Source organism: Cygnus olor, chromosome 28 (assembly GCF_009769625.2).
Source record: "Cygnus olor isolate bCygOlo1 chromosome 28, bCygOlo1.pri.v2, whole genome shotgun sequence".
NCBI classification, from domain to species: Eukaryota; Metazoa; Chordata; class Aves; order Anseriformes; family Anatidae; genus Cygnus; species Cygnus olor.
Window position 1 is genome coordinate 172655 of NC_049196.1, and position 26808 is coordinate 199462.

The window sequence follows — 26808 nt, forward strand, 5'->3', positions numbered from 1 at the left end:
CGGGGCCTCGCGCGAGCCGGCGGCCGGCGCTGGAGGAGACGGGGAGAGAGCGAGAGCGCGCTGCAAGATGGCGGCGGCGGGGCCGGAGCCGGGGGACAGCGGAGGCGGCGGCCTGGGGGGTACGGGGCCGGGCGGGGCCGGGCGGGGGGCCGGAGGGGCCGCGGGGACGGCCCCGGGGCTTGGGCTGAGCCCCGCGGGGGCGAGACGGGAGAGCCTCGGCTGGGGCCAGGCGGGAGGCGCGGGGCCGGGGCGGGCCGGGGCCCCGGGAGGGGCTGGGGGGTCACGGGCGGGGCCCGGGCCGGGCGGGGGCCGAGCCGCCGCCGATGGGGGGGCCGCGGGGCGGGGGGGGAGCGCGGCCCCCTCCCCCCCCCTACCCCTCGCCGCTCCTCAGCCGCGTTCCCCGGGGCCAGCGGGCGGCTGCGGGGGCCCCGTCTCCGTTCGGCTCCCGGGGGAGGTCGCGGGGCTCCGGCGGTTCCCGGGGAGGTTTCGCCGTCACGGCTGGAAGGCGGGGCGGGGCGGGCCGGGGCCCCTCGCAGGCCGGGTCGGGGCGGCGGGGAGCTGGGCGCTGGGGGCGGCGGGGCCGAGCGGCGGGAGCCCCCTGGGGCGAGAAACGGGGCGCGTTCGGTCCCTGAAGCTGCCGCTCGGCCCCCTCGCAGCGCTTCCCAGGTGCTCTCCCAGCGTCCTGGCGGCGGGGGCCAGAGCCCTGCTCCCCTTCTGTGCTGCCCCCAGACCTGCTCCTTGTGGCTAGACACCGGGATGGTCTCCTAAAAGCCTTTTAATTTGTGTTTGGCGAGATCCGTCTGTCTTCCCTGAGTTTCTGTGGTAGAGAGCGGCGAGGTTTTCTTGTTTCTTGTAACGCAAAATGGTGAAGCTCCCTGGGCACGGAGAAAGCGCTTGTCGCCCAGATCACAGCATGGGGGGGAAAAAAGAAAAGAAACGCAGGGGAAGCCTTCGGGATGAGCCTCGGCTCGTTGCTGTTCTGCACCTGCTGCCTGCTACCCTGCTCTTGTGTAGAAGCGTTTGGGGGCCGTTTGCTGAGGCCCCCGTAAGAGAACCGACTGTAATCATTGCGGCAAAGCTGGTGAAGCGCTGCTCGGCTGTCCGCTGGCAGGGACGTATGCAGGTGTCGGATTTTCTGCCTTCCGAGCTGTGTCCATCCACCAGGCGGTTCTGAAAATGGGTCTCTCACGTCCCCGCTTCATCTTCGTTCAGCTCACGAGCAGGCAGCGGAGCCGTAGTACCTGTTGGGCCCATAAAGCCGGTTCTGTGAGGAGGAACAGATTGCTTGGATCTCTGCTGCCTACAGCAGCCGTGGTGCTGCAGCTCAGGGCGAGGCCCTGGGGTCTTCTCCTCGCCCTGCTGTGGGGCTTCCTTTCAGAATGCGAGCTGCCCCCTCTGCCTGTCCCCTGACCTGAGGAGGAGGAACCGGCTCCAGAGAGCTTGCAGGGCGCAGAGGGTTTCAAGAGCTTTACTTCGGAGAAAATATGCGAGTACACAAGTAAATCTCTTCTCCCTTCCTGCTGGAATAATTGCCATTGTTTGCTTTCCAGGTAGCTAGGTGTTGGCTAACGCGCATTTCCCACAGGATTCGAATCCTAATTATGAAAGAGCCTCTGCGTTGACGTGTGCGATACATGAAGGACGTTACCTTGGTCGATCCCTGGCGGTGCGGGCGCTGAGCCCTGGTGCCGTCTCGGGGAGACCTGGGGCCTCTCTCTGGGCGCTCGCCCCCTTCCCCGAGCTGGGTTGCTGTGGGCAGCGCCCGGGCTGGGGCTCGGCAGTTTGCTGGGAGCAGGGGCAGAGCTGGAGCTCAGAGGGGCGCGCAGCAGCACAGACCTGCGATGGGCATCCCGCGTTGGAGCTGCCTGCGTGCAGCTCCCTGGGGCTGGCCTCCAGAGCCGAGGCTGGGCCTGGCTCGGCTGTTACCTGTGGTCCTGGCAGCGAGAGGCACTTGCCGGTCTGGCTGAGCGTGAGTTCTGTGTAATAACAGGGCCGTGAGCAAGCACCGGGCTGCAGAGGTAGCCAGGGCTTCTCTTTGCCGTCTCGCTTTGGCCTCGGGGCCATCGCGCGAACCACGCTGAGAGCTGGGGGAGCAGCTCTGCGGGCGGAGGGGGACGGTATTCGTGAGGATGCCTGCTCTGGACGCGAGGCTTTTCTCCATGGTAAACCTTAACCCATCTCAGGCCCCACCAGGGCTTGTTGTCCACCCTCAGTGGCACACGGCGTGGTTCACCCTGGGGGCTGATTACTCAGCTACCGGCCTCTTCCAGCTGAAATAAAGGGGACGAGAACGATTCCAAGTCCCACCCTTCCTCCTCCCATCCGCCCCCTGCTCCCCTCCTGCGGCCCTGCCCTGCTGCATGCTCGACTCCCCGGGGAAACACCCAGGAGGATTTCTCATTTTGCTGCTTTCACTTTGAAGCAGCATGTGCCAAAAATGCTAATGTGGGATTTCAGTTGTTTGCTTCTTTGTGCCTTCGGTGCAGTGACTGCTTTATAATTACAGATCTGAGAGAGTTGAGAGTTCATTGTCACCCTGGCTTCAGGCCCCTCCCTGACATCCACAGACAAAAGAATCGCTCTCAAAATGGCTCAGTCACTTCTGTGGGCAGGAAAATCCTCCCGACACCTCTGCGGTGAGCTGAGAGCAGACTCCTGAGCCCTTGCTGGAGGTGTAACACACCTTCGAAGCCTCAGCTCCCACCCTCCGATTCCTGCAAGGGGGACAAAGCCTTCTTGGGCCCACCTCGCTGAGACCAAGCACGCGGGAGGAAAGATCAGTTTATTAAACAGAAACATCTGAATGGCTCATCATCCTCGAGCTTAAAATAGGACATCAGATGACTTCGAGTCTTGTCTCTGTTGTAAAAGTCTCTTCTTCACAAACGTTAATGGAATCTGAGGAGGCCTCAGTGGGTGTCGAAGGTCGGCAGCGTGAGCTGGGTCCCGCTGTCACCGCCCCTGCTGGGAGCACACCGGTGGCTGTGGGAACTGCTTGTGGTGCCCCGGCACTGGGCAAAGCTGCCTCGTCTTCAAGATGGAGACAAAAGATTGCAGTTGAGAGAACAAAGATAAGCACTGGCTTGTCTGAATAATGACAAACGCGTCTGTCTTCCGACAGCTCATCCAGCGAAGCAGTGGCTAGAAAGCAAGTGAGAGCCGTGCGGTTTGGTGGGGGCACCAGTGACCCGTAGTGCCGTTTCCTGAGCTGTGTCTGAATTTCCCTTTGGAAAGTAAAAGCTGCTTCTCCATGTCGTTAAAGTGCTGCTGGCGCGGGTGCCCCGCGATGGAGAGAGCGATGAGAGGCGCGAGCCGCTCGCGTCCTTTCTCGGTCGCCGTGTGAGCGCAGTGATTAAACGTGTTACCTCGCCACGTCCCCGCAGGCTCTGCCTTGTTTAAAACAGAGTGCTCCCGGGGCAGAGGGATCCCTTACGCCTGACCTACATTTTATTCTCCTGGAAAATGATCGTTTGTCTTCCCCGAAACCCGGAGTGCAGTGCAGCAGGCTGTGTCGGTCCTGGTGCCTTTGAGCGAGGCCCTCGGCCTCGGTGCTGCCCTGGGACAGGGGCTGTTTCTGCAGCACCCCTCAGCAGTATTCGCAGGATGAGCTGGAGAAGGAATGCTTTAGCGTTTGCTGTAAAGGTTTGTATCCCCAAAGTCGGTCTGATAGCCCTAAAGCTGCCTCTGAAATCCGCCAGCACCATGGAAAATCCAGCGACTCTGCGTTTCTTGTGTAGGTGCTGCTGTTGGGGAGCAGTTTAAGTTTTGAATCGTTGCAATGTTCTCGTGGAAAGGTGTCGTAATGCCGAGCTGTAAAACCGGTGGGCTCGGGCCAGCTGCGGGATTGGTTTCCAGATGGCAGAACCTGTGCCAGCGGGTCCAGCTGCGTGGGAGCGGGGGTCTCTGGGCCCCTGCAGGCTGCGGGAAGGAGTTTCCAGCAGGTATTCCAGGGAATGCTCTTGTCTGAGGGCTCATCGATTCGCAGGTGCTAAACGCCTTCAGCAAATACTGCAGCCTGCCCCGGAATGCGGCTGGGAAAGCTGAGATCCTGTCACTCCTCCTCCCCTGGGATATTTTTGCTCTGAAGCATCAGGAAAAGCAATAAAACGAGTACTCCGCAGTCCGGCAGCTCGCTGGGCTACGTTGGCGGTGCTGAGACGTCATCTGCGTCTGCTTCATTTCCAACCCCTGTCTTTTGGGGGGAGCAGAAGGGCGCAGCTCAGGCCAGAGGGTTGGTGTTGGGCCAGGGACGGTGGGGAAGGAACGCAGAAGGGTCTGGAGCAGGTGGCGGATGCTTCTTGCTCCCTGCCCTTTTCTGCCGACACCGTCGCAGCCCCAGGCCGTGGAACGGCGTGGCTGGTCTTCCCTCGCTGTCCTGAGAACCGGTGGGAGTGCAGGGTGTTTTTTGGGTTGTCCTCTGCGGGGCACGGGAGTGAAGACCTCGTGAAGTCCCGAGGTCATCTGCCGACCCTGCTCCGGTGGAGAGGTAACCTGCTGTCAGTCGAGACGGACCCGTGCCTCCATGCACCTTCAGGAGGGGTTTTGTTTGGCAGTGCTCCTGTTCCCACTCATCTTTGGTCAAGCTGTGCTGGTGAGAAACGAAGGGAAATGGGTTTCTTCCCAGCCACGGTGGCTTCTGCTGGGTTTGGATTAGCGCTCCCACACACTCACCGCCATGAAGCGTGCCTGTGCCTGGGACTGCGGGGACAGCCGTGCCAGCCCCCATGGTGAAACACCGGGAGGATGTCAGCAGCCCCCAGGTGATGGGGAAAAGCTCCAGCCCCATCCTTCTGGGGAGTTGTGCCCACCCCTGCCAGCCTAGGGCAGCACGGAGGACAGAGCAGGCTGCTTTTTCATCGATTTCTAGCTTTGTATGGGTCCCTACAAAGTGCTGGGGACCTTGCACTGTGCAGTGGGGAGCTGGCCTGTGTGTGCGGAGGCCAGGGTTGGATTCTGCCCGGCCTCCTGGAGTAAAAAGCTTCGTTGCTCCAGGTTGAGTATGCCGACCTCCCCAAAAAGCTTGAAGAGAGCTTGAGGACGCATTTGCTGTTCCTGCAAAACAGCAAGAAGAGCCCAGATAAAATTACCCAAGTCTGCATCTTCCATATCTGTCTGGGCTTCTTCCCAGCAAGTCCCCTGCTCGCTGCGGCGTCCACGTCAGCAGAATCGAGTAACTTCAGGAGCGTCCCGCGCCTCCATCAACAGGCTTGTGAAACGAGCAGAGGAGAGGAAGGGAGACGCACTGATCCGGGGCAGTAACGTCGGCGGTGCGTGCATGAGCTGGGGCTGCCGTCTGCTAGCAAACGGTGGCAGCAGAGATACCCCCAGCCAAGGAGCCTGCAGCGAGCACGTAGGAGCTCTTTGTCTAGAGGCCGAGTTCACGAGCTCTCCTGATGCATTTGGTTTAATGTTCTTAACATCGTTTATTGGAACAAACCTATCGATGCAGAGAGCTTCAGAACATTACTCACCGCTGGCTTTCTGGCCAAGCTCGAGAGTCTGCGAGTGTTTTGTTATCCCCAGGGGCCGTGCAGGCAGGGGCCGCTTCCAGTGCCAGTGGTCCCTGTGGGGTCTGCCCTGGGCCCCAGCTCGGGCCCGACTGCTGCAGCTTTTCAGAGCAGCCCTCACGGAGGTGGATGGGGTATTTGGGCTCCTCCGGAGCCACGGGAGGGTTTTTGTCGTGCGTGGCTTCTGCAGGAAGGGGTCTCAGTCAGGAGCGAGGCGTTCTGCTTGTGGAGTTTGGATCTCAGCTAGGGAAAATAGGATTTCTTTTTGTGCTTTCTTGGGAAAAATATCTGCTCTTTCTTTGAGTAGCTGAAGTATCAGTTCCCTGTGTAACCTCTTTGTTTTTCCTTGTATAGATCTCAGCTTTTTGTGCTGCTCGGTGAAGTCATTTCGAAGAGGTAGACGGATTGCATAAAGCATGGTTTCCTCCTCTCCGGTAACCAGCAGCAAAATGCCACCTTACATAACTGTCTTGGCTTGCGAGGACTGACAGAACTTGGTGTTTTTCTCTAAACAAGCTCAGAGGAAGGCTGCTCCCCCCTCAACCCAAACTGCTGTTTACTGACACGTGCTGTGGAAGTGCTCTCCTGACACCGTGGCGGCTCCGTGCCTCTGCGTGCGTGCCGGCAGCGCTGCTGCAGCCGGGTTTTCTGCTCTCAGCTCTTCCTGGCCTGTGCTTTGCAGAGAAGCAACTTCCCTGCTGTGTCCGTTTGCTGTCCCGGGGGACTGATCCCGACAGGCTTTTTGGGGGTGGCAGGTGTAAATGTGCATCGGAGCATCCCAGAGCAGGCGGCGAGCCGTGGCGTGGGGCTGCTCTTCTGGTGCTCCCCGCTTTTGAGCACCCAAAGCGGTACCTTTCTGGGGAGAACCCGGCTTTTTTTTTTTTTTTTTTCTAACTGTAGCCTCTCCCATGCTGGCTGCTTGCTGGGGTGAGACAAAACCCTAAAGTTAGCAGGAGGACGGAGGATGAAAGGGAGTGCATGCCGGTGTGACGTGTCCTGGCGCTCGGCTGGCCCCGCTCAGGCGCTGGATAGCTGGGCTGATGATGTGTTTGGGTGTGCTAGCGTTTTCACTTTTTATTTTCGTCTAAAACACAGCTAAAATTCGTCTGAGTGGAGTGGCTCTGTTTAAAAATAGAGCCGAGCGGGTATTTGTCCCGGCTGTAGCAAATTAGCATGCTCGTGTGCTAGACAAACGAGTGAAGTGTGAATCTGACCTGTGTGCCTTGTTCCGTGCTCTGCTCAGCAAAGCGTTTGTCCAAACCATTTGACGAGGTGCCATCATCACAGCTTCTGTTGAGCTTTTCTTCTAGTATTTATTCCCTAGATGTATGAATATCTGGTCTGTTGCTGCTGAAAAGGCTCCCGGCAGCTAAGGCTGGAGGAGGGCAGACAGCCATTGCCTTGGCTTCGTTCCGCTTCTGTAAACGGCTCCAAGGAATGCTCGGAGACTGCCCGTAGGGATCGGCCCCACCGTCACGAGCGAGAGAAAAAGGAAACTTTTAGGGACATAGTGAATTTGGGTTTGGACAGGACCAGCTAACCTTGCTCTGTTTCCTTTGTCTAGAATTAACTGCTTGGATCCCTTAACTGCTTGTGGTGCTGCTGGGGATGAGCCAGGCGGGCTCTGGGACACGGGCTCTTTGAACCGAGGCTTGGTTTGCGTTCTCCTCTTAGTGCTTGCTTCGTGTGATGAAGGCAGTGTGGCAGAGATCTGCTCTGCTGCGGGTCCTCTGGTGAGGGAGCTGTAGTTAAATCCTGGTGGAATACAGCCTCGCATGGATGATTAAATATTAACACAGCTAATCTCCAAGGTGATGAGGCTGGTGGTGCTGCTTCAGGATTGCTTGAATCTTGGGGCTTTTAGTGGTTTCAATTTACATAATTACAGATACTTGTTTAAAAAAGAAAAGAAAAGATGTAATTGCTGCTGAACAAGTGCTGTATCATAGTGCCCGGGATGTTTGCCCTATCCCTGCATCCCAACTGATCTTGGCAAGTTGCATGGTTGGACTTGGTGATCTTGAAGGTCTTTTCTGACCTAAATGATTCAGATTTCAAGGCCAAAAGCCTTGAGGCAACGCAGTCTCCTGTGCTGGAAGGGGATGGAACTGAGATCTGTAGGCTCCGGGCTAGGACAGGGGCTGAGTTCCACCTGCGGCGCAGGGCCGGGGCAGGAGGAGCACCCGGCGCGGGGCGCCGCGGCCCGTCAGGACAAACCGCCTGGTCTTCAAAGGGAGACAGAGGTGGCAGGACAGCTGGGGCAGTCCTTCTGTGCTTTGCTTAATAAAATGCGTTTGTTGTGTTGTTTTTTTTTTTCCTTGTTTGCTTGTTTAATATGTATTGAAATGAGAACTTTGATCATCCGATAAGGGGATCAGAAGGCTGCTGGATTTTGCTGTTAAGTGCCTCCGTTCCTTTTGCTGAAATGCAAATTCTGCTTGATGAAATGGCAGCATGAGGCTGTCCGCAGCCGTGGAGGGGCTGTGCGGGCGGTGGGTGGGCGCAGAAGCGCCGCGAGGGCTGCGCGTGGCAGCGCTCAGCCTGGCAAAACAACCGCTGGCCCCCGGGCAGCGTGGTGCACTGGCAGGGGTGGAGGTACAGGCCCCAGGGCTGCTGGGGTCCCCAGGGGTGCTGGGGTCCGGCCAGGCCGAGCGGATGCCAGCCCGTCGCTGTGCTGCCGTGTGGGCACAGGCAGGGTCTGGATGGGTGAGCGGTAAGAGGAATAGCATTTCCTTGTGGCTTGACAAAAACCCTCTCTGTTGTAAGGGGAGAAGCTGGGAAGAAATCAAACATGAGTCAGTGCTTTTCAGACGCCTGAAATCTCTGGAACCAAGGCGCCGTGTCTTTTTTTTTTTTTTTGTGATGCATGATAATGATTAACTCTTTCTGAGTTTGGCTTTGTTGTTTTGACAGGATCATCTACTTTCAAAAAATCGCTCACGCCTGAGGTAAGTTTCTGATGGACAGACTGGCCAAGAGAATCACTTCTGAGGGAAGGCTCAAAATGCCCAATTTCAGACTTAAATAAGATTGCAGAGAGCAGACAAGTTAAGGGTAAGCCAGGCAGTGGTAAGTACAGTAAGTTGCAAATATTCATTTGGGAAATGAGAAGATCTCTCCTTACGAAGAGAATCTGCTCTTAAAAACCCAGCTTGGGACCGAGCAATTCTTGTGCTACCAAAACACCAAATAGGTATCCTGCCAAGAGCAAGACATTCGGGTTGTTTTGACTGAGAAACACCAGTTAACAACAGCATGTGTTTAAACAGAAGAGAATGAGTCAAGCAAGTTCTTGGGGCGTGAATCAGAGCAGAATTCGAAGCCTTCCTAAGCTGTTTCCTCAAAGAATTAGCCTTACTGGCAAAAGCAGGGTGGCTGGCTGGGGTTGGGCCAAACTCCCTCAGAGCTGACGGGTTTGTGATGATGGTGATTATAAAACAAAACCAAAAATTTCTTCCATGGCTGAAAGCAGACCCCTCGGGGTGGGCCTCAGTCAGGCAGGAGTCAGTCGGCTCTCTGGAGACGTTCCAGCGCCGCTGCTGTTCCCACGGCGGGCCTGGATGGGGCCTGGGCCTTCAGCAGGGAGCGTGCACAGCTTCCGTCTCTGAGAACAGGAAAACTAAGGACAGGCGGTTCTGGGCAGCCACAAGCCTCTAAGAGATCGTAAACACTTCATTCTCACCATCTTTTACTCTATTCCTAGATGCCAGGTTCTTCGGGACAGCCAGGCTCACAGACAATAAAAAAAGGGCACAGAGGAGTGGATTCCACAGGCGAGACTACCTATAAAAAGGTAGGTTAGCTCTTGCACAACTCACTTGAGTATTGTTGTTTTCCACAAAACAAATGCCGCCCAGAACAGCAGCATCTAACGAGGTTCAGCGTTAGACATTTGTGGTGGTTCCAGAAGAAGATCTGAAAGGGAGCACAGCCTTCTGAGTTGGAAAACCAAAGGACTGAATATGCACTTGTCAGGCAGCTTCTCCTGTAGCCTTCTAAAAGGGGAATTATTTTTAAACTTTGTCCATTAGCAAGGGCAAAGGCCTTCTTAGGCCTCTCCTGGCTTATTGGGTGCTTTCTATGCTCTTTGGGCACAATAGTTCCTACAGATCTTGTGACATTACCGGAATTTGCTTTACAAAGGGGAGATTGTTAGGAAATTTTCAAAAAGCCTGTAAATGTGGGTATTTTGTGGATGCTGCTTCCAGTTTCTTGGACTTCATCAGAATGGGTTTACTTTCTCTGAAGTAAGATTGGCTTCTAGGGGGTAGATTAAATAGGTAATGGCTTGATATGGTCATTCCATTTCTTTATGTAAGCGATACTTCTAGTCCAAAATCTCTAACCCAGATGCATTTGCAACGCTTGTCAGGAATCAGAGTGGAAGAGAGGAACTCAAATGGTGCTTCTGCAGAAGGTGGCTTCTTTATAGTGCCCTTTTTGAAATTGCTTATGTCTTCAAGTCTGGGATCTGGCTTCTAGTCTCCTGCAAATATGGACATAGAAAGTTAGATGGCAGTAGTAGGAGAGAAAAGTAGTAGCCAATGTAAAATGCTTGAAATGTTCCTTGTGAGGGTCCCAGAAACCTGGTAGGACACTGCATGGGATTTATCCGGGAATGAGACTAATGGACTGTCTGTCTTTTTTCAATCCTGTCCTTTTCCGTGGGTGGTAAGATGTTTTTTTAAAATTCTTTGTCCTATAAAAGTGATTGTAAACACGCAGCGAGCTGCTCAGCTGATCTTGCTGGCTAATAGAAGAGAAAAAATACTTTTTCCTTGACAACCTGGCCCTGTGGCTGTGTGTTCGCAAACAAGGCAGCAATGCAGTGAGACTGCCCTTGGAGTTCAAGCAGGACTAGGTGTGCTGAGCTGAGATCTGTTTTCAAGCAACTTTAGCCTGGAGAGGGTAAGGAAGAGAAGTGGAATCAAATTCTTCTTCCCTCCCCAACTAATACTGAAGTAAATGGCAAATATAAGTAGGTAGCTGAGGTAGAAAAGGACATTGTCTTGATGGGAAGCTGGAGTTGCTGCAAGTTTATTGCTGTCTCTTCAGGTCACTGTAAGCAGATCTCTTGCAGCTGTGGTAGCAGAAAAACAGTTAAGTGGGAGAAATCATGGAGTCATAGAATATCCCAAGTTGGAAGGGACCCCTAAAGATCATCGAGTCCAACTCCTGGCACCACAAAGGTCTATCCAAAAATTCAGACCGTATGACTAAGAGCACAGTCCAAATGCTTCTTAAACTCCGACAGGCTTGGTGCCATGACTATGTCCCCAAGGAGCCTGCTCCAGTGCGTGACAACCGTCTCGGTGAAGAACCTCTTCCTGATAATGTCCCTCTTAATTTTGCAAGGCTTCATGGAAGATGTGTGTCTGGGGAAAAAAATTGAAAAGTTCTTTTCCCAGGTCTGATCTAGATGCTGAGCTGCTAAATGCTTTGATGTGCAATGATTTCTTGTGCAGAGGCCTGAGTTTTGTTTAGCTTGAGGAAAAAAACACAAAGTAGTTGGGTCACGAGCCCTGAATCTTGTTCTCGGTTTGGTTGCTATATGTTTAAGCCAAGTGAAATGTCCATGAGCTGCTGTACACAGATCCAACTTGCACCTGTTCTGCAGCATCAACATTTCCAGCAGGCATTACAGCAAAGTTCAGATCTCTGTGCTCCGGGAGCTGACAGGCCATATAACATGGGGGTGTTGAGCAGATCTCATCTGGGCTGTGCTGGGAAAAACAGCCCCTAGCCTGAGCTAGACTGAAGCACGTCTCAGTGGCCTGAGATGAGATCATGTGCTGTGCAGACAGAAGAGGACTCTTGATGTAAGTAGCTGTTACAAGAACACAGTCTGGCATTGTTCTCGGACAGCTCGTGCGCAGGACGCAGGAGTGAGATTCATGTCTTTGCTCCTTATTTTTAAGTGACAGTGAGCTGCTTAAGGTTAAAGAGCCACGACCCAGCAAGAGTCAGAGGAAGGAGGTAGCAGCAGATAGAAGTGTGCGTTGTGTGCTGGCCCTGCCTGCCTTGCCCTGTAGAAGACCTAAGTCTGCCCAAGCTGGGGAAGGGTAAACTTTGAACTGTGTAGCTCCACGACCTGGCAGACTAAGGTGACAAGATGCGCCTTTATTCATAGGGGAACGAGATAGTCTGTCCCTGGAAGTCATTCTCCTCTGACTGCAGGTTGTAGAGATGAGCACTGTGGGAGGAGGAAATGAAATTCAGTCTTCTGAAGGCCAGCTGGGTATTGAAAGTTCAAGTCCTTTTCAGCTCAGGTAGAGTGCAGGAGTTGAGCAGGATGTGATCAGGGATGTAGAGGCGCTCCGGGGCAAGCGGATCCCTCTTCTACGTATCCAGGAGAGCAGGCTGTTCACTAGTTTGGCAGCAGCTTCAACATCCTGTCATCATGGCATGCTGGGGCCTGATCATTTGTGCACCATCTCTCTCGAGCAGGCTGCCATAGGACAATGCAGCCAGAGCAACACTGGTCATTGGGAAAGAAATGAAGGAAGCTGTAACCAGCAGGATTAAAACTATTCTAACTGGAACTAGTGGGTGTAAAATACCCCAGCTTAACAGCGCTGCTTTAAGTTTGGGGCTCCCATTTCTTTAACTCCTTTCATTCCCGTTTCTAGTCTGCTGCTTCGCGTTGCCTGACTCATTTTCTCCATCTCTCCAGACAACATCATCTGCCTTGAAAGGTGCCATTCAGCTGGGCATTACACACACAGTTGGAAGCTTGAGCACCAAACCTGAAAGAGATGTTCTCATGCAAGATTTCTACGTGGTAGAAAGTATTTTCTTCCCAAGGTCAGTTTTTGCTTTCTCTTCTATGTTGTGCTTTGGTAGTGAGTAGCAGCACTAGTTCCTAGCCCTACTTGCACGTTAGGAAGCAGCACCAAACCCGGGCAGTTGATTTCAGGAGTGAGCACGGGTCTCCTTAGCAGAGCTGCACAATGTACTGCTTATGGACCAGCTCTACCTCCTGCCTCTGAAGAGGCCCGGCTGTTCCCCAGATGTGAGCACCTTTGCTCTTGTGAACAACTGCAGGCTTGCTGTTGGGCGTGCATCCTTGTGTCCCTCCTGGGTGGGTGCTTTTTAGCCCTTGAGTGTGTTAGAGGCAGCCAGCCAGTGGGTGGTTGCTTTTTGGGTAGCCTCTTAAGAAACCTGACAAATGCAGATACCTGTATGCCCTTCTGTCCTTGATCAGTGAAGGGAGCAACCTGACCCCGGCTCATCACTACAATGATTTTCGGTTCAAAACCTATGCTCCAGTGGCCTTTCGTTATTTCCGGGAGCTGTTTGGGATCCGACCTGATGACTATCTGGTAAGGTGTTGGTTGTACCAGGTTCCCATTTGTTGCATGCTCTGTAATGGGTGTTTGCCCTCGTTCCCCTCCTCAGAGCTGTGGAGTGCTCTGTAGGCACAGCACTGGATGCTGTCTGTGACCCTGGGGTTTGACTCTGTTGATCTGGAAAAGGAAGAGCCTGTGCACTGAAGTTTCCTGTTGATGTCTCTTTGACCTCTGCTTTTTTCATCTTGTCCTCCTCAGTACTCGCTCTGTAGTGAGCCACTCATCGAACTTTCTAACTCCGGGGCGAGCGGATCCCTCTTCTACGTATCCAGTGACGATGAGTTTATCATCAAAACAGTTCAGCACAAAGAGGCTGAGTTCTTGCAGAAGCTGCTGCCTGGCTACTATATGGTAAGGCACTTGGGCAAGGCTTTCATTGGAAGCTAGGGAAGTGTCCCCCATGTGTACAAATGTGACAGAAAATGCTACATACTGCCTGGTAGATGCAAGTGGAGGTTTGATCTGTGCCTCAGCTGACTGACAGCTTTTGTCTCAACTGTCCAGAGGCAAAGACAGTCACTGAAGGACACGAACTGCCTGGGTATTGCAAGACTAGGATAGGAGTCTTGCATTGCACTTAGTGACTTGGGTGGTTGTAGAACATTGCAGGCTGCTTTGTGACCAGCTGTGAACTGCTGTGAGCTGTCCTTTCTGCACAGTGTTACGCCAATGGTACTTTGTCTTGCAAAGATGTACTTATGTTTCCCTTCCCAGAATTATGCTTGGTTCCATCTGCAAAGCTGAAGTATTTCGCTGAAGAACTCTGATTTTAGGTTTCTATATATGGAAGCAGCAGCATTGGGAGTAAAGGCATGTTAATTTTATGAAAGCAGTTACAGGAAAAAAAGGCTTTTTTAGTTTGGAGCAAAATCGGATCCCACCCTGAAGCGTGATATGTGTGTGATCTGACTGCTTCATGTCTTTTTACAGCCTGACCTTTTCAAGCCACCTCTGTAAAGGGGAATTTAGCCATGAAACAGTCCTGCCTTACAGAAGTGCCTTAGGACTTTTGATGCCGTTGGGGCCATTAGCTGAATTCTCTAAACTGCTTCTGAACCCACAAATACTTTTGCTCTATTATACTCAAAAGCACGTTGTTTTTCTTCAAAATTCTGTCTAATGTCTTCCATAGCCACGACAGTTTAGATCTGTTTGTCCTGATGTACTTAGCTTGACCTAGGTGCCAAATTTAAAATGGATAAGCACAAGATCATCCTTTGCCCTGCGGCCTCCCCAGCTTAGCTTCTCTGTGAGTGAGCAGCAAATTCCTTTTGCGTTTACAAGCTTTATCTGACCCATTCAGCTTTGCAAAGAGGTTATTAACAGTAGGCATCGCCCATCCGTTCCCCATGCTCACCTGCCCATGTCTCTTAGCTTCTTTGGTGATTGCTTTGAATCATTGTCATTTCCATTTCAGCTTAGAAGCACAGGAAGGAGCAAATAACTCCTCTGAATAGCATGTCAATAACCAGGATGGCTTTGAAGGTATTTCTGTGTTTTTGGCACTTTAGAACTTGAACCAGAACCCAAGGACGCTGCTGCCAAAGTTTTATGGCTTGTACTGTGTCCAAGCCGGGGGCAAAAACATTCGGATTGTTGTGATGAACAACCTTCTGCCACGCTCTGTGAAAATGCACCTGAAATACGACCTGAAGGGCTCCACCTACAAACGTCGAGCGTCCCAGAAGGAACGGGAGAAGGTCTTCCCAACATACAAGGACTTGGATTTTATGCAGGACATCCCTGATGGCCTCTTCTTAGATTCAGACATGTATAACGCTCTGTGCAAAACGTTACAGAGAGACTGTTTGGTAAGTGGAGGGGCGAAGAGTAGTATGGAGAGATCTTTCCTTTTTTTGGGCCTTTTCAATGAAAAATGGGGTGGCAGCTGTCATTCTCGTAGTGTCTACCAGGGGTGTTGACTAGAGAACCTGTTTTTTCATGGTGGTGTGGACAAGAAGACCTGGACCCCAGTTGCACACAGCTCTGTGCGTAGAGGCAGAGGAAGGAAGCAGTGTCTCCTCTCCCTCTGGCAAGGTTGCACTGTGGAGCAGGGCAGGATCTGGGGAGAGGGGCAAGAGACTTGACTGAGCCTGGGCTCAAGTGAGCTGCCTCTGAGCAGCGACGCAGAAATCGGTGATATCCCCTGGTTTTGGTCCCTTTCTGCATAGGAGGAGTACTAGTGGCTTTCCTGTAACTACCTTTGGCATCTGTAGATGAGCTGACTGTGCACAAGCTATGGATTAAAAGTCATCCCCTCTATACACTCAGGGCTCTAGGCAGAAATGCTGACTGCACTGTTGCAAATGTCTGCTCTGACAGTTTCCCTGGGCTTGCAGTACTGAATGAGCCTTCGTTGACTTTCTGCCCAGGTCCTGCAGAGTTTTAAAATCATGGATTATAGCTTGCTTGTGGCAATCCATAACATTGATCTGGCACAGAGAGAGCATGCGTTGGCAGATGGGACATCTCAGACCGACACGCGGCGACCCGCTGCCCAGAAGGCCCTCTACTCTACAGCCATGGAATCCATCCAAGGAGAGGCCCGGCGAGGTGGCACCATAGAGACAGATGACCAGTAAGTTCATGTCGGTGTTGCTGTTCTCACTGAAGTACCGTGAAGAGCGAGGGGTAAAATCCAAGCTTGGCTAATGGAGACTTAATTTACATGCAGACTGGGCTATATAGGATTGCTGGACAGAGAATTCTCAATATCAAATCTCCTTGTGCTTTTAGCTTTGGCTTTGACTTCCCTTCCTTAATGTGTAAAAGATCTTTTGGCCTTCCAGGTGGCTTTGAGAGTTCTCTGCTCACCAGTTTTTGGCAGCTTCACGTAGCTATATCCATCTGTTTCCAAGAGGCATAGTGATGGCTTTGTTAGATCAGACTAACAGCCCATAAAGTCCAGCTGCCATCTTCAGTATGGATGGTGGTAGATGCTCTTTACAGTTGCTTGGTCTCTTCTCATGAAGGAGTGGGGATTAATCCTCATCTTCAGTAAGACTGGCATACAGACAGGAAAGGGGGTCAGTTCTCAGGAGGTTTAGTGAACTTACTGAAATAGCGTTTTGCTCTGATTCGTTTTCCCCAATTTGTTAGCTGAACAGGAGGAGCCTCCTGCATGTTGATGCTTGTTAAATAGTTCGCATAATACTCAGCCCACGCCAGGCAGCCTGAGAGAGGCAGTGGGGTGTGAGAACACCCTGTTTCATGTTTGCTCTGTCCTCTTCTAGGATGGGAGGCATTCCAGCCCGTAACGCGAAGGGGGAGAGACTGCTCCTTTACATTGGCATCATTGATGTGCTGCAGTCCTACAGGTAAGAAACATTGAGTAACGGCTGTGTATCACCTAAGAGTGAAAATCACTTTACGGCATTGTCTGTCCCTGCTTGTTTGTCAAGACTGGCTTTCAAGAAAAAAGACGTGGTTTATTAACCACCTTCATTTCGTTTTATTTTCTTGAAGTTGGGCTTTTGGGGATCGATTTCCAGGTCTTGTTTACCATACTTACTTCATGTTCCCAGAATGGATTTACTCTCATGAAGTTTTTTTTGTATGCTGTGGTTGTTGTGCATAGGCACCACGCAGGAAGTGGCGAGGAAAAAACAAGTGGTGGCTTAAAATGGCCATAACCACTTCTCCCTATGAAAGTAAAAATAGGTATAAGGCTTACCTTCTATTTATATTCAAATACAATATACAGGAAGTTACATACATACAGAGTCTGTTGAAAGTCATAGCAAGTTAACTGTCCGTGTTAATTATGCCTGTGAAACTTTCCACTTGCCCCCCAACTCTGCCTCGAAACACTGAAGCTGCGGTTTCACAAGGTGTGAGGTGCTGCTCTAACAGCTCTGAGGGCCCAGGTCTTGCTCTGCTACAGCTGTCCTGATAGCCCGGCGCTAGTTCTCTTGTCTTATGCTGACTCTGGTGCTTTCTGAACCCTCCCTCAGGGTCAGTCCGTTCACTCACCCTGCAAAGACAGTTCTCTGCTGAATTAGGGAGCTGAGTCATCTCTGGGACAGATGCAGTGAGGAAAGTTGTTGTAAAGGAAGCCTGGGACTGTACAGCAGGGACAGGAAAGCAGTGCGGGACAGTGAACTGTTTAGTCGGCCCCGGCATCTGCGGAGTGGGACAATGAAGAGAATCTAAAGCCAAAGTAGTCAGTTGTTTGGGGTGTTTGACACGGCTGTCAAAAGGCAGGCTCAGTAATGAGTGAGCATTATATCATACATGGATAGGTTTGAAAATTGTTCTAATTATTTCCCTTTTCAGATTTGTCAAGAAGCTAGAGCATTCTTGGAAGGCCCTTGTACATGATGGGGTAAGGAGTAAAAATTTCCACTGTTTCATTTGTTTTGCAATAATACCAGCTCACTGCGCACAGGATCCTGGTTTTCTAAGGAGCACGTGTATTTGCCTTTTAAAATAAAAGTGCTATTTTCTAGGTAGCGTCAGATTTGTTAACGCTTTTCACCAACTTATTTCTTAAATATCGATTGCTTTGTATGTAATGCAAAACTCTATCTAATCTGTTTCTCACAGCTCTCTTGTCACTGTGAGAACCCCTGACTGTTCCTTGTCCAATGTAGCATGTGTCAAGGTTAGCAGTGGGAAAGAAGCTCGTGTTAACTGTAATCCCTTACTAATTAAGATTCACGTGTTAATGTTTATCCCTTTTAGGACACTGTGTCTGTGCACAGACCCAGCTTCTATGCCGAAAGATTCCAACGGTTCATGTGCAACACAGCATTCAAGAAAATACCATGTAAGTACCTCTGTGCAGGCGTACCCCTGGCAATTGCCATTGTTTCTGGCTTCTTGCTCAGCAGCTGTGGTTTGGGAAGGTGCATGACAGCATGTAAGACCTTTAGGAAGTCTGCTGTGCTATGTCACCTCTTTCTTCCGCTTAGATTGTTCTTACCTCACAAATGTGAGGAGCTGTTTCTTCCATCAAAATGTTCCTTCAAAGCACAGCCCTTGTTCCACTCTCTGTCACTGGAAAGTTGCTGTGTCAGGTCTTTTACTCCTTCCTGAGTACACTGTGTTACTAAAGTGCTGCCTTGTTCTTTGTCTTTAAGTAAAGCCATCCCCTTCTAAGAAGAGCCGGTCTGGCACCGCAGTTCCTCGTCGAAGCTGTCAAGGAGGAGTGCCTTTCCAGTCACATATGTCATGTGAGACAAAAGCACAAGTAACAACGGAGGTGGATGTAGAGCAAGGTTGGTACCTGGGTGCAAAGAAATAAAATAAAAATCCTAGCGGTCTAATCAAAGCTTTCTGCCTCCTGAGCTGTGCAAGACACCTCTGTGTGGTTTTGCAGTCCTGCCAGGGGCAGGGTCTGTTTTCTGGGTTCATAGGTGCCAGAAACTGGGCTGAGTCTGTATGGCAGTCTCAGGTGTCTGGTCTCTTCCCAACAGCACATGCCATGGGATTTAGGTCAGTTGGGCTAGGCAGGCCTGTGGAGCGTCAGACTCCAAGCAGAGAACTGAAGGCAGGGCTGGTTTTTCAGAGCTCAGATGTCTTAGATGTCTCGGATGGGATCCAGCTCAGATCCTGACCCGTGGCTAGTGTGTTCTGGTGATGGAACAGTCTGTGCTTCAACTCAGGTTCCCACCTTGGTCGTCCAGATCTCCTGCCCAGGACTCTGCCAGTAGATGAAGCTAACAGCGATTCCGTCGCAACAACCCTGTCCACTTCTTCCTTGGGCAGCGGAGGCCTCAACTCACCCGCAAACAGGTAAGGCTCTCACTCTTCCAGTGCATGGCGGGCCAGCAGCTCCTGTGAGTCAGATTCATGAGCCACAGGAGGGCTCTGTGCTGCTTTGTGGTGCTTAGATTTTGGCATGTTTGCGGAAATACCTGTTTGAGTGGTCCTTCTGTGGTGATGAGCAAGTTCAGTTCTGTCAGTTCAAGCATGTTCGGGGGGGGGGAGCATTTTGTCACCGTTCCTGCGTGCAGTTTTTTGCAGATGACGTGATCCTGCATCTTCTGCTTGGGCTGTGCAGGGGTCCCAGGGGCTTTTAGTTCCTTGTGCGTTCTGTGTTTAATGGCTTTGTTCTGGAGTTGAGATAACTGTGCTAGTTAAAGTGAGTTGGTGGAAGTGGCACTGCCAAAATGTACTTGAAGAACATGAACGTGGCGATAGATGGTACTGAAAGTGACCTACCTGTCTTGCTGTGCTTCTCAGAGGGTTGGGCTCTCTCGCCACTTAGTGATTTGAAGAGCGTGGAGCTCCTACAACTCCTCAGGAAAGGAGGCTGCAGGGATGTGTGCAGGCACAGTGCAAAATACCTCAGGAGCTGAAGTGCATGGAGAGCTGTGAGGGAGAGGATGGCTGCCTTTGAATGTTTCGTTTGTTGCTGAAGTGGTAAGACTTGAAGAGTAGGAGGAGCTGTGGTCAGAGAACGATCCCTTTCACAGAAGTTTTTCTGAGGTGTTAACTTCTCTTCCTTGGAAGCGATCATAAACCATCTATCTTCATCATTCCTGATGTATTGTCCTGCATCGTTGCACTGAGCGAAGTGCCTGCTCTGTCCTGAGCTGCAGGAGAACAAGATACAATTGTAATTAACACCTTTTATTCCCTCTGTAAAACCTGGAAACTTCTCATTAGGGATCCGAAACCAGAGCTGCTCCTTTCCAGTACATCAGCATGCCTGAGGCGTTCTTTTTACTTAACTGCAGGTCTCTCTCCTTCAATCTCTACGTAGGTCAGTGGGCGTACAAGTGCATAAAGCTGACAGCTCAGCAAAGGATTTGACTAGAGCAGCTACCGGCATCTTCTTGCCTAGGTGAGGGGAGGAACCAGACTGCCTGAAACCTTTTGTCTGGAGGGTGTGTTCAGAGAGACTTACCTGGAGGTTTGGCCTGGTGCTTTTTGCTGGCCAGTGGCTACGGTTTCTGTATGATTTGCTCCTAAAACACGGTACTGTAGCAGGGTGGGTCCCTGTGCAAAGACTCGGCCATCCTCGGCGTGTCTGTGAGGCTCAGTGGTAAAACCTCTCAAGACGGTGTCCTCCTTGCAGCACGTGGCTCTGATGCTGTTCGTGGTAAAAACGCAGGGTCTGGTGTGTAGGATCAGACCTGCTGCTCCACCGAGCTCAGCCCTGGGTGGTTCCCCGGGTGCCAAGCCCGATCTGTGTGTTTGCCCCAGTGCTTCTGGGGCCAAGTACACCACTTACCGTACCCTGCAGGCACTCGAGCATGTGCTTGCTTACTCTTTGCCAGCAAAAAAAACTGTGTCAGCAGGCAGAGGTACTGAAATCGAGGACAGGGAACAGGCTAATGTTTTCTCCCACGTAGGATCTTTAGGGCCTTAGGATCTGTGAGCTCCCCACATTGAGCCTGTTGTCAGAGGCTTAAATCCACTTGTGTGATTGTGGGAGAGCTGTAAAGCTCTGCAAACCCTGAAAAGGATGGAAGCAATTTGTAAATTATTGATTTTTTGACGATGTAACCTGTTGAAAGGGTTTAAAAATGAATTTTCCCTCTCTACAGAATCAGCTGCTCTAGTGGGGTGTTTACCACTCTTTGGGGAGGCGACCTCTTAAATCCCTGCCCTGTGAGAAGGGGAGGGAGCCCGCCTGAAGGAGCAGGTGTGGGGGGCAGGCAGGAATCCTGTCTGCTCGAGAGCTGCCTTTAAGGAGGAGCTCAGCCTTCTCGTGGGTGCTCCAGTCTCGGGCTCTTTCGCAGCACAGCCTCGTGTCTGCCCCAGTGTTGTGGCCACGTGCACCCGTTTGCTGCGCGCAACCTGTGCGCTGGAGGTGCGCCCTTTGTGGTGGCGTAAACGGGAGCGCACGGGCATGGGTGCCCCCAGGGTGGAGAGCCGAGCCCAGCTTGGTGCTGGCGGAGCTGGCTTTCCCTGCCCAGCTGCCTGGGCTGGGCCCAGCTAGTGACTGGTCCAGCACCACCATCCTGATGCTGGTGATGAGTACCTGCTGGCAGCAAACCCCGAAGCTGCAGAGGAGGGTGTGATGCTGAACGAGGGAGGAAGACTTCCTTCGGTATGCAAGGATCCATTAGCAGCCTGTTCTGGTTCTGGGAAGGGCAGATGGGCTGGGACTGCCCTGCTCCAGCCCAGCTCTGGCATTTAACCTGTGGCAGAAGCATCCCGGTGTATGAGCTTAACCACCACGTGCTGCTGTGAGCATCAGCTGCTGACCCGCATCTGCAGCAAGGAGTTCCAGGGGTTGTTGATCTGTTTTAGAGGGGCTCTTTATTCTCCTGAGCACTGTGATTGATCCCGCTGCCTAGGGTTAATAAGACAAGCGTTGAGGGCCATATGCACTGCAACTGACACTGATCATCCTTGCCTCTAATGTCTGCCTAGGTCAGAAACAGAGAGTCGCCAGGTAGAGCACTCCAGGGGGATTGAAGTCAGAGCAGCTCAGAGTAACCAGGCAAATAGGTGAGCATGATCGGGCAGGGAGGTGGAGTTTTGCATTGCTGATGAGGATGACTGGTGTCATGGGTGAGAGATGTTATCGATGCACGGGTGTTTGCGTGGAGTGCTGTGTCGCCTGGTGACTGAGCAGCTCGATGCTTCTGTACTCTGGCAACAGACGGTGGAATCCCACCGAGGAAGGCAGGCTTCGCCAAGCCCTGGGTGATACTTGCAGGAGGCACTCCTAAAGCCTTCAGTCGCCAGGAGAGCCGTGCCTGCTAAGTGAAATACGCCTTCACAGACCGACTGCTGCTTGTGTGCTTCCCAGGGATGAAGAGAAGCTGTGGTCACCATGCCCTTAGTGGGAAAGGGCTCAAGACCCAGGCTGGGAGCTGGAGTTCTTTGGCCAGGTGGTTGTGGCCGTTTAGCTGTGCAGCTTCATGAAAGAAATGGGGAGATAACGAGGGATATTGGACTCTAGTGAGTGTTGTTCCAGGACACACACACACACACACACCCTGCCCCTTTTCTCTGTGCGCTGTGTCCTGACAGGCACTGTGCGCGCATGTGATGCGTCCTGCAGGCACTACGTAGCTCACAGTCATTGCATAAGAGGTTTGCCAGGGGCTTTTTCAAATAAAGGTGCCTCTGCCTGTAGAGGCTGAGGCTTGCTGTTCTCTGGTGCTTTGTGGATGCTTTGACCCTGGACTGTTTCCACCCAGGACCATTTTCATGTTGATGAGGTGCTTGAGGACTTGTGTGAAGAAGTGCTGACAAAAAGTGCTTGTTCCTGATGTATGAAGTCACCTGGACTGGGGGGTTGATCTTCTAGGTGTTGTTTCAGGTGCCTGGCCCTGCAAGGATCGTGTTGCCTGTGACTCTGTACTAAACCTGCCTAACAAAGCCTTTGTGACGTGCTGGGTTGTTCCACTGTGCTGGGTGCAGCAGGGCAACCAAGAAATGTGACTTATTGACAGCTCATTCTTAAAAACTGCTTTACAGGTCTCCCCCTTCTGTTTTCCCAGTGGCTCCCCAGGGCCTTCAATACCCGAGCACTCCTCAGAACTGAGGGAACAGTTCGAAGACCTGCAGGAGACGGAGATAAGCTTTGTGAGTACTGTGCTTCTGAGGAGGAAGCGAGCAGGTCTGTAGGTGGGTGGACAATGACAGGCTACGTGGCTCTAGTTCTGCTGTTCCCCAGAGATGCTGGGAGCGCAGGCATGGAGCTGGGTGGGTGAGAAGCAACCGGAGCAGGAAACACGTGTTCATTTTCCTCTGGTATGTGAAGGCTCGGTCTGCCTTGTGCTAGGCGCTGTTCATCCTCTTAGTGATAATCTGCTACCCCCAAAGCCTTACATTAGATAAAGTGGGAGGCAAAGCAGAGACATTCCTCTTTTCCAAGGGCCAAGAGTGGGTTGGGTGGCAGAGATAAAAGCGGGTGAAGCTGACCCAGACCCACTTTGCTGTCCTAGCAGAGGAGGACATACTCACAGCCCCTCCTGTGTTCGTGTAAGGCATTGGTTCGGGAAAGCCTGACCACGAGTGAGCTCAGCATCCCCATTTGCTTTGCTTCTCCCAGGGTGGAGAAAGTTCAGGAGACCAGTCAGGAAACTTCTGCTGCTCTTCCTTAGATGGCAGGCTCTTCCTCAACATATCCTCTCTTTTCTCTTTTCAGTGAGGCGACATCGAGGCCGTTGCGATGGAAGCAGATGGTTCTGTGCTCTGTGTGGTCTGTGGAGTCTGACAAACGTTCAGCCCCCGTTGCTGACTTTTTTTTTTTTTTTTAAGAAATTTTATCTGGACTGAAACCTAAAAGCTGGAAGGCTGGGTTACACATAGTGAGGTAGTGTTATACGAGACTGGGCCAGCACAGCTGAGCCTCAGGATGCCTGAAGTCTCCTTACTGCAGAGCGCATCAGGTGCCACTGTGTCCCCACTGTCCTCCTTGCTTTTGAAGCCTGGCAGGAGCAAAGCAGGCTGTTGGGAGGAGGAGGAACTGCTCCGCATAGGCTGAAGGCCTCTGGAAAAGGGATCTGACTTTCAGGGAGTTACCTACTTGTGGTGCCAACACCACAAACCTTGCAAGAACAGGCGACTCTTCAGAGTTCTGGGGGGAAACGGGCATTAGAAGCTCAGTGGGGCAGTTTGCGACAGAGCAGTGTGGTTTTATTTTGTATTTTAAACGAGTTTTTAATTTAAAAGTTTCCTCGAATTCAGTCATATCACTTCTTTTTAGTCCTGCAGTATAGTCATTCTTTTTTAATGAATAAGCTTCTCAGTATTCCACCAGAAAATACCCTAGGTGAGCGGCAGCGAGGGGTGCTGACCACAAGGAGCCCTCTCCCCGGTACCTGCTCCCGGTGGCAGTAGTCTCCTGAGACAGCGAGGTGGAGAGCAGGGGTGTTCTGTTGTGCTCCTTAGCTTGGAGGATTTTGAAGATGCAAAGCTTTTGAGATGTCAGGGAGGTTTTGGATTGCTTTGTCCCTTGTTTTTGAAATGAGTGTCTTTGTCCCTGCCACATTTCCTTCCCCACAAAGTAACTAATGGAGGGAGATCTTTGTAACGGGCACACTTTTTTTTAAAGCCTTCAGTATTTCTTAAGCAAATGGACCAAACCTAGCCTGCTCGGTTCCCTTCCCTGCCCTCCAGCCTGCTGTTACGTTCTGTTGTGGGCACCGCTGGCAAAACTTAGAGTTTTTATAGCTTGGCTCCCTTTTGATATCTCAGCCTGCACCCTAGCCAGCCTTGCGGAACCGTGTTTGGCACTGATGCTCTCGATGGCTCAAGATTGAGATACCTACCTAAATGGCTGCCTGCTGTGTGCGCTGAGACAGACATCTGCCTCCACAGAAGTACGGTGCATTTTGAGTCCCATTTAAAGAAAAAAAAAAAAGCTGAAGGGAGGCATGGTTCTGTTGTGGCCGTTCCCCCTGTGCAGGAGGCTGTGACGACGCCTCCCTGGCACGGGCTGCAGACACTTACTAGAGATCTCAGAGATGTTGGACTGATCTTTATTTTCACTAAATGCTTTTTTAAGAAATGAAGTGACTCTTCCCCATGTTCCTGGTGGGTTAGAATCCTCTGTTCTTTTTTATATAAAAAAAAAAGTAATTTAAAGTTTGCCCTTGCAGCAGCGCAAGGGGTTTCTATGCTAACTAGCAATGATTGCTAAGGAAACCAAGAATGTAGTGGTGTAGAAGGGGATGTTTTTAGTTGATGTTTCAGAGCCAAGTCTCTTCCCACCTTCCACTTCAAGCTTTTAATTAAAGTGGATGTGATGCAAGCTGATATTTTTTAAGAAAAAACTTCTTTTTAAAATTTTTTTTGAAAGACCAAGTGGAATGGCCTTACTCCGGGTGTTCCGGATCCAGAGGGGTTTGCTGGAGTGTGAGAACAGCCTCTGTTCGGAAGCTGGCTGTTGGGTTCTCAAGGGCTCTCAAACCTCTCAACACCAATCATCGTCCCAGCGAGACCTGTGGGTGGGAGAAAAGATCAGTTCTGGGACACCTCGGGTGGATCTTCCTTTCTCCCTCCCTGTTACCTCTGACTCTACCCCGCAGGTTACACTTTATAGCTGAAATAACTGTCTATATTAGACACTGTTTCTTACCTTCCCTTCTAACTCATTTTTTTTTTTTTACCAGGAGGGAAGAAAACTAAGTCTCAATTTTTTCATGATTTAATATTTATGAACTTGTATTTAAGTGTTTTATTTTTTTTTCTCCTGGGGATAGTTATTCAGTGAGTAGGGAGATGGGGGTGGGGGGTGGCATTTATATATGGGAACTATCAACCTCTGCTTTGTAATGGGTTTTCAGAATAACTGCTATTGTTATTTTTTTTGCGACAGAAAGTGGCAGGCAACTGCTTTTGTCTTTTAAAACCTCGCGTGGCTTTTCTCTGGTGGGGAAGGGGGCTTTGGGTCTTACAAGGGGGCAAGAGCAGGGAGCAGCTGGGACAACCGCCCAGGCCTCTGCCGCCACCACCTCCTGGTGCCAGCTGATGGATCCCAGGCTCTCCTGTCCTGCTCACCGTCGGTTCTGGCATCGCCACTGGCACCGCTTTGCCACCCGCATCCAGCTGCGAGGGCCTGGACCTGTCCCCATGGAGCAGCTCGTGGCTTGTTGTGGACATTGTCATATTACCCGTGTACCATTTTGTTGTCATCGGCTGTTTGTGGATACCTACAGCCCTGCTGCCCTGCGCGGCAGCAAAATACAGCGTGTGCTCCTGAACCAGCCTGCCTCTGCGCCTGCTTTCTGTGGGGCCGGGGCGGGCAGGGAGGGTGGCGGTGGCCAAGGGGCCCGCAGCATGTGGGGCTTTGTCTCCATCTGTAATGCTGGAGGCTGTCCTGAGGAGCCCTGTACCCCAGAGGCCCTAGAGGAAGTCAGAATAAAGGAGTTTGCCTCGGCTGGTGAGGGCTGGGTTAAGGACCCATTAAGCAAGCTGGACGTCCGTAAGTTCACGGGTTCTGATGGGATGCATGCGTGGGTGCTGAGGGAGCTGGTGGAAGTCATTGCTAGGCCACTCTCCATCATCTTTGGTAAGTCGTGGGGAATGGGAGAGGTGTCTGAGGCCTGGAGGAAAGCAAATGTCACTGCAGTCTTCAAAAAGGGCAAGAAAGAGGACCCAGGTAACTACAGACCGGTCAGCCTCACCTCCATCCCTGGTAAGGTGACGGGACAACTTGTCCTTGGCATCGTCTCCAGGCATATCAAGGATAAAAGGGTCATTAGGGGCAGTCAACACGGCTTCAGCAAGGCGAAGTCGCGCTTGACCAACCTGATAGCCTTTTATGAGGATATAGCTGGATGGATAGATGATGGAAAGGCAGTGGACATGGAGTATCTTGATTTCAATAACGCCTTTGACACCGTCTCCCACAGCATCCTCGCAGCTAAACAGGGGAAGTGTGGTCTGGGCGATCGGGTAGTGAGGTGGGCTGTGAGCTGCCTGAAGGGAAGAAGCCAGAGGGTTGTGGTCCGTGGGACGGAGTCGAGTTGGAGGCCTCTGACTAGCGGAGTCCCTCAAGGGGATGTAAAAATACGTAAATAAATACGAAAAGGGGAGCGTCAGGACGATGAAGCCAGGCTCCTCCCCGTGACACCCAACGACAGGACAAGGGGCAGTGGGTGCAGGCTGGAACGTGGGAGGTCCCGCTTAAATGTGAGACAAAACTTCTTCACGGTGAGGGTGACAGAACCCGGGACAGGCTGCCCGGGGGGGGGGGGGGTCTCCTTTGCTGGAGGCTTTCAGAACCCGCCTGGACTCGTTCCTGTGGGACCCGATCGAGGTGTCCCTGCTGCGGCGGGGGGGGCTGTGCCGGGTGACCTCCCGAGGCCCCTTCCGATCCCTAAAATCTGTGATTCTTCCCCATCGCTGGGGGGGGCGGGGGGCAGTCCCCAGAGAGGCCGTGCCCCCTCTGTGGGGGTCCTGTGGGCTCTGACTGAGGTGCCGTGGGGGGGACGGGGGCCGCGCGCAACCGCCCGCCGCTGGGGCGCTGGGGGCTCCCCAGCCTTCCGGGCCCATTTTCCGGAAGCCAACGGCTGCCTCGGCCCCGCCGCCTCCGA

General features: G+C 52.1%; 1 protein-coding gene across 8 annotated transcripts; it reads left to right on the forward strand.

Annotated features, from left to right (window-relative positions):
* Nucleotides 1-25473, forward strand: PIP5K1A (phosphatidylinositol-4-phosphate 5-kinase type 1 alpha). 8 transcript variants are annotated; one of them, XM_040538661.1, is made up of 16 exons: nucleotides 7-119; nucleotides 8421-8455; nucleotides 9211-9300; nucleotides 12181-12311; nucleotides 12712-12829; nucleotides 13055-13207; nucleotides 14368-14667; nucleotides 15229-15434; nucleotides 16090-16173; nucleotides 17132-17180; nucleotides 17540-17624; nucleotides 17938-18075; nucleotides 18484-18592; nucleotides 19566-19646; nucleotides 22264-22348; nucleotides 22914-25473. In XM_040538661.1, the coding sequence occupies exons 1-16, from the start codon at nucleotides 68-70 to the stop codon at nucleotides 22914-22916; spliced, it is 1719 nt and encodes a 572-aa protein (XP_040394595.1). In that variant the 5' UTR covers nucleotides 7-67; the 3' UTR covers nucleotides 22917-25473. The 8 variants fall into 8 exon arrangements, with proteins under 8 accessions (XP_040394598.1, XP_040394595.1, XP_040394593.1 ...); XM_040538659.1 differs by having other exon boundaries at nucleotides 8-119; nucleotides 18463-18592; XM_040538664.1 differs by having other exon boundaries at nucleotides 1-119; nucleotides 2507-9300; nucleotides 18463-18592.
* The last annotated feature ends 1335 nt before the right edge of the window (nucleotides 25474-26808 follow it).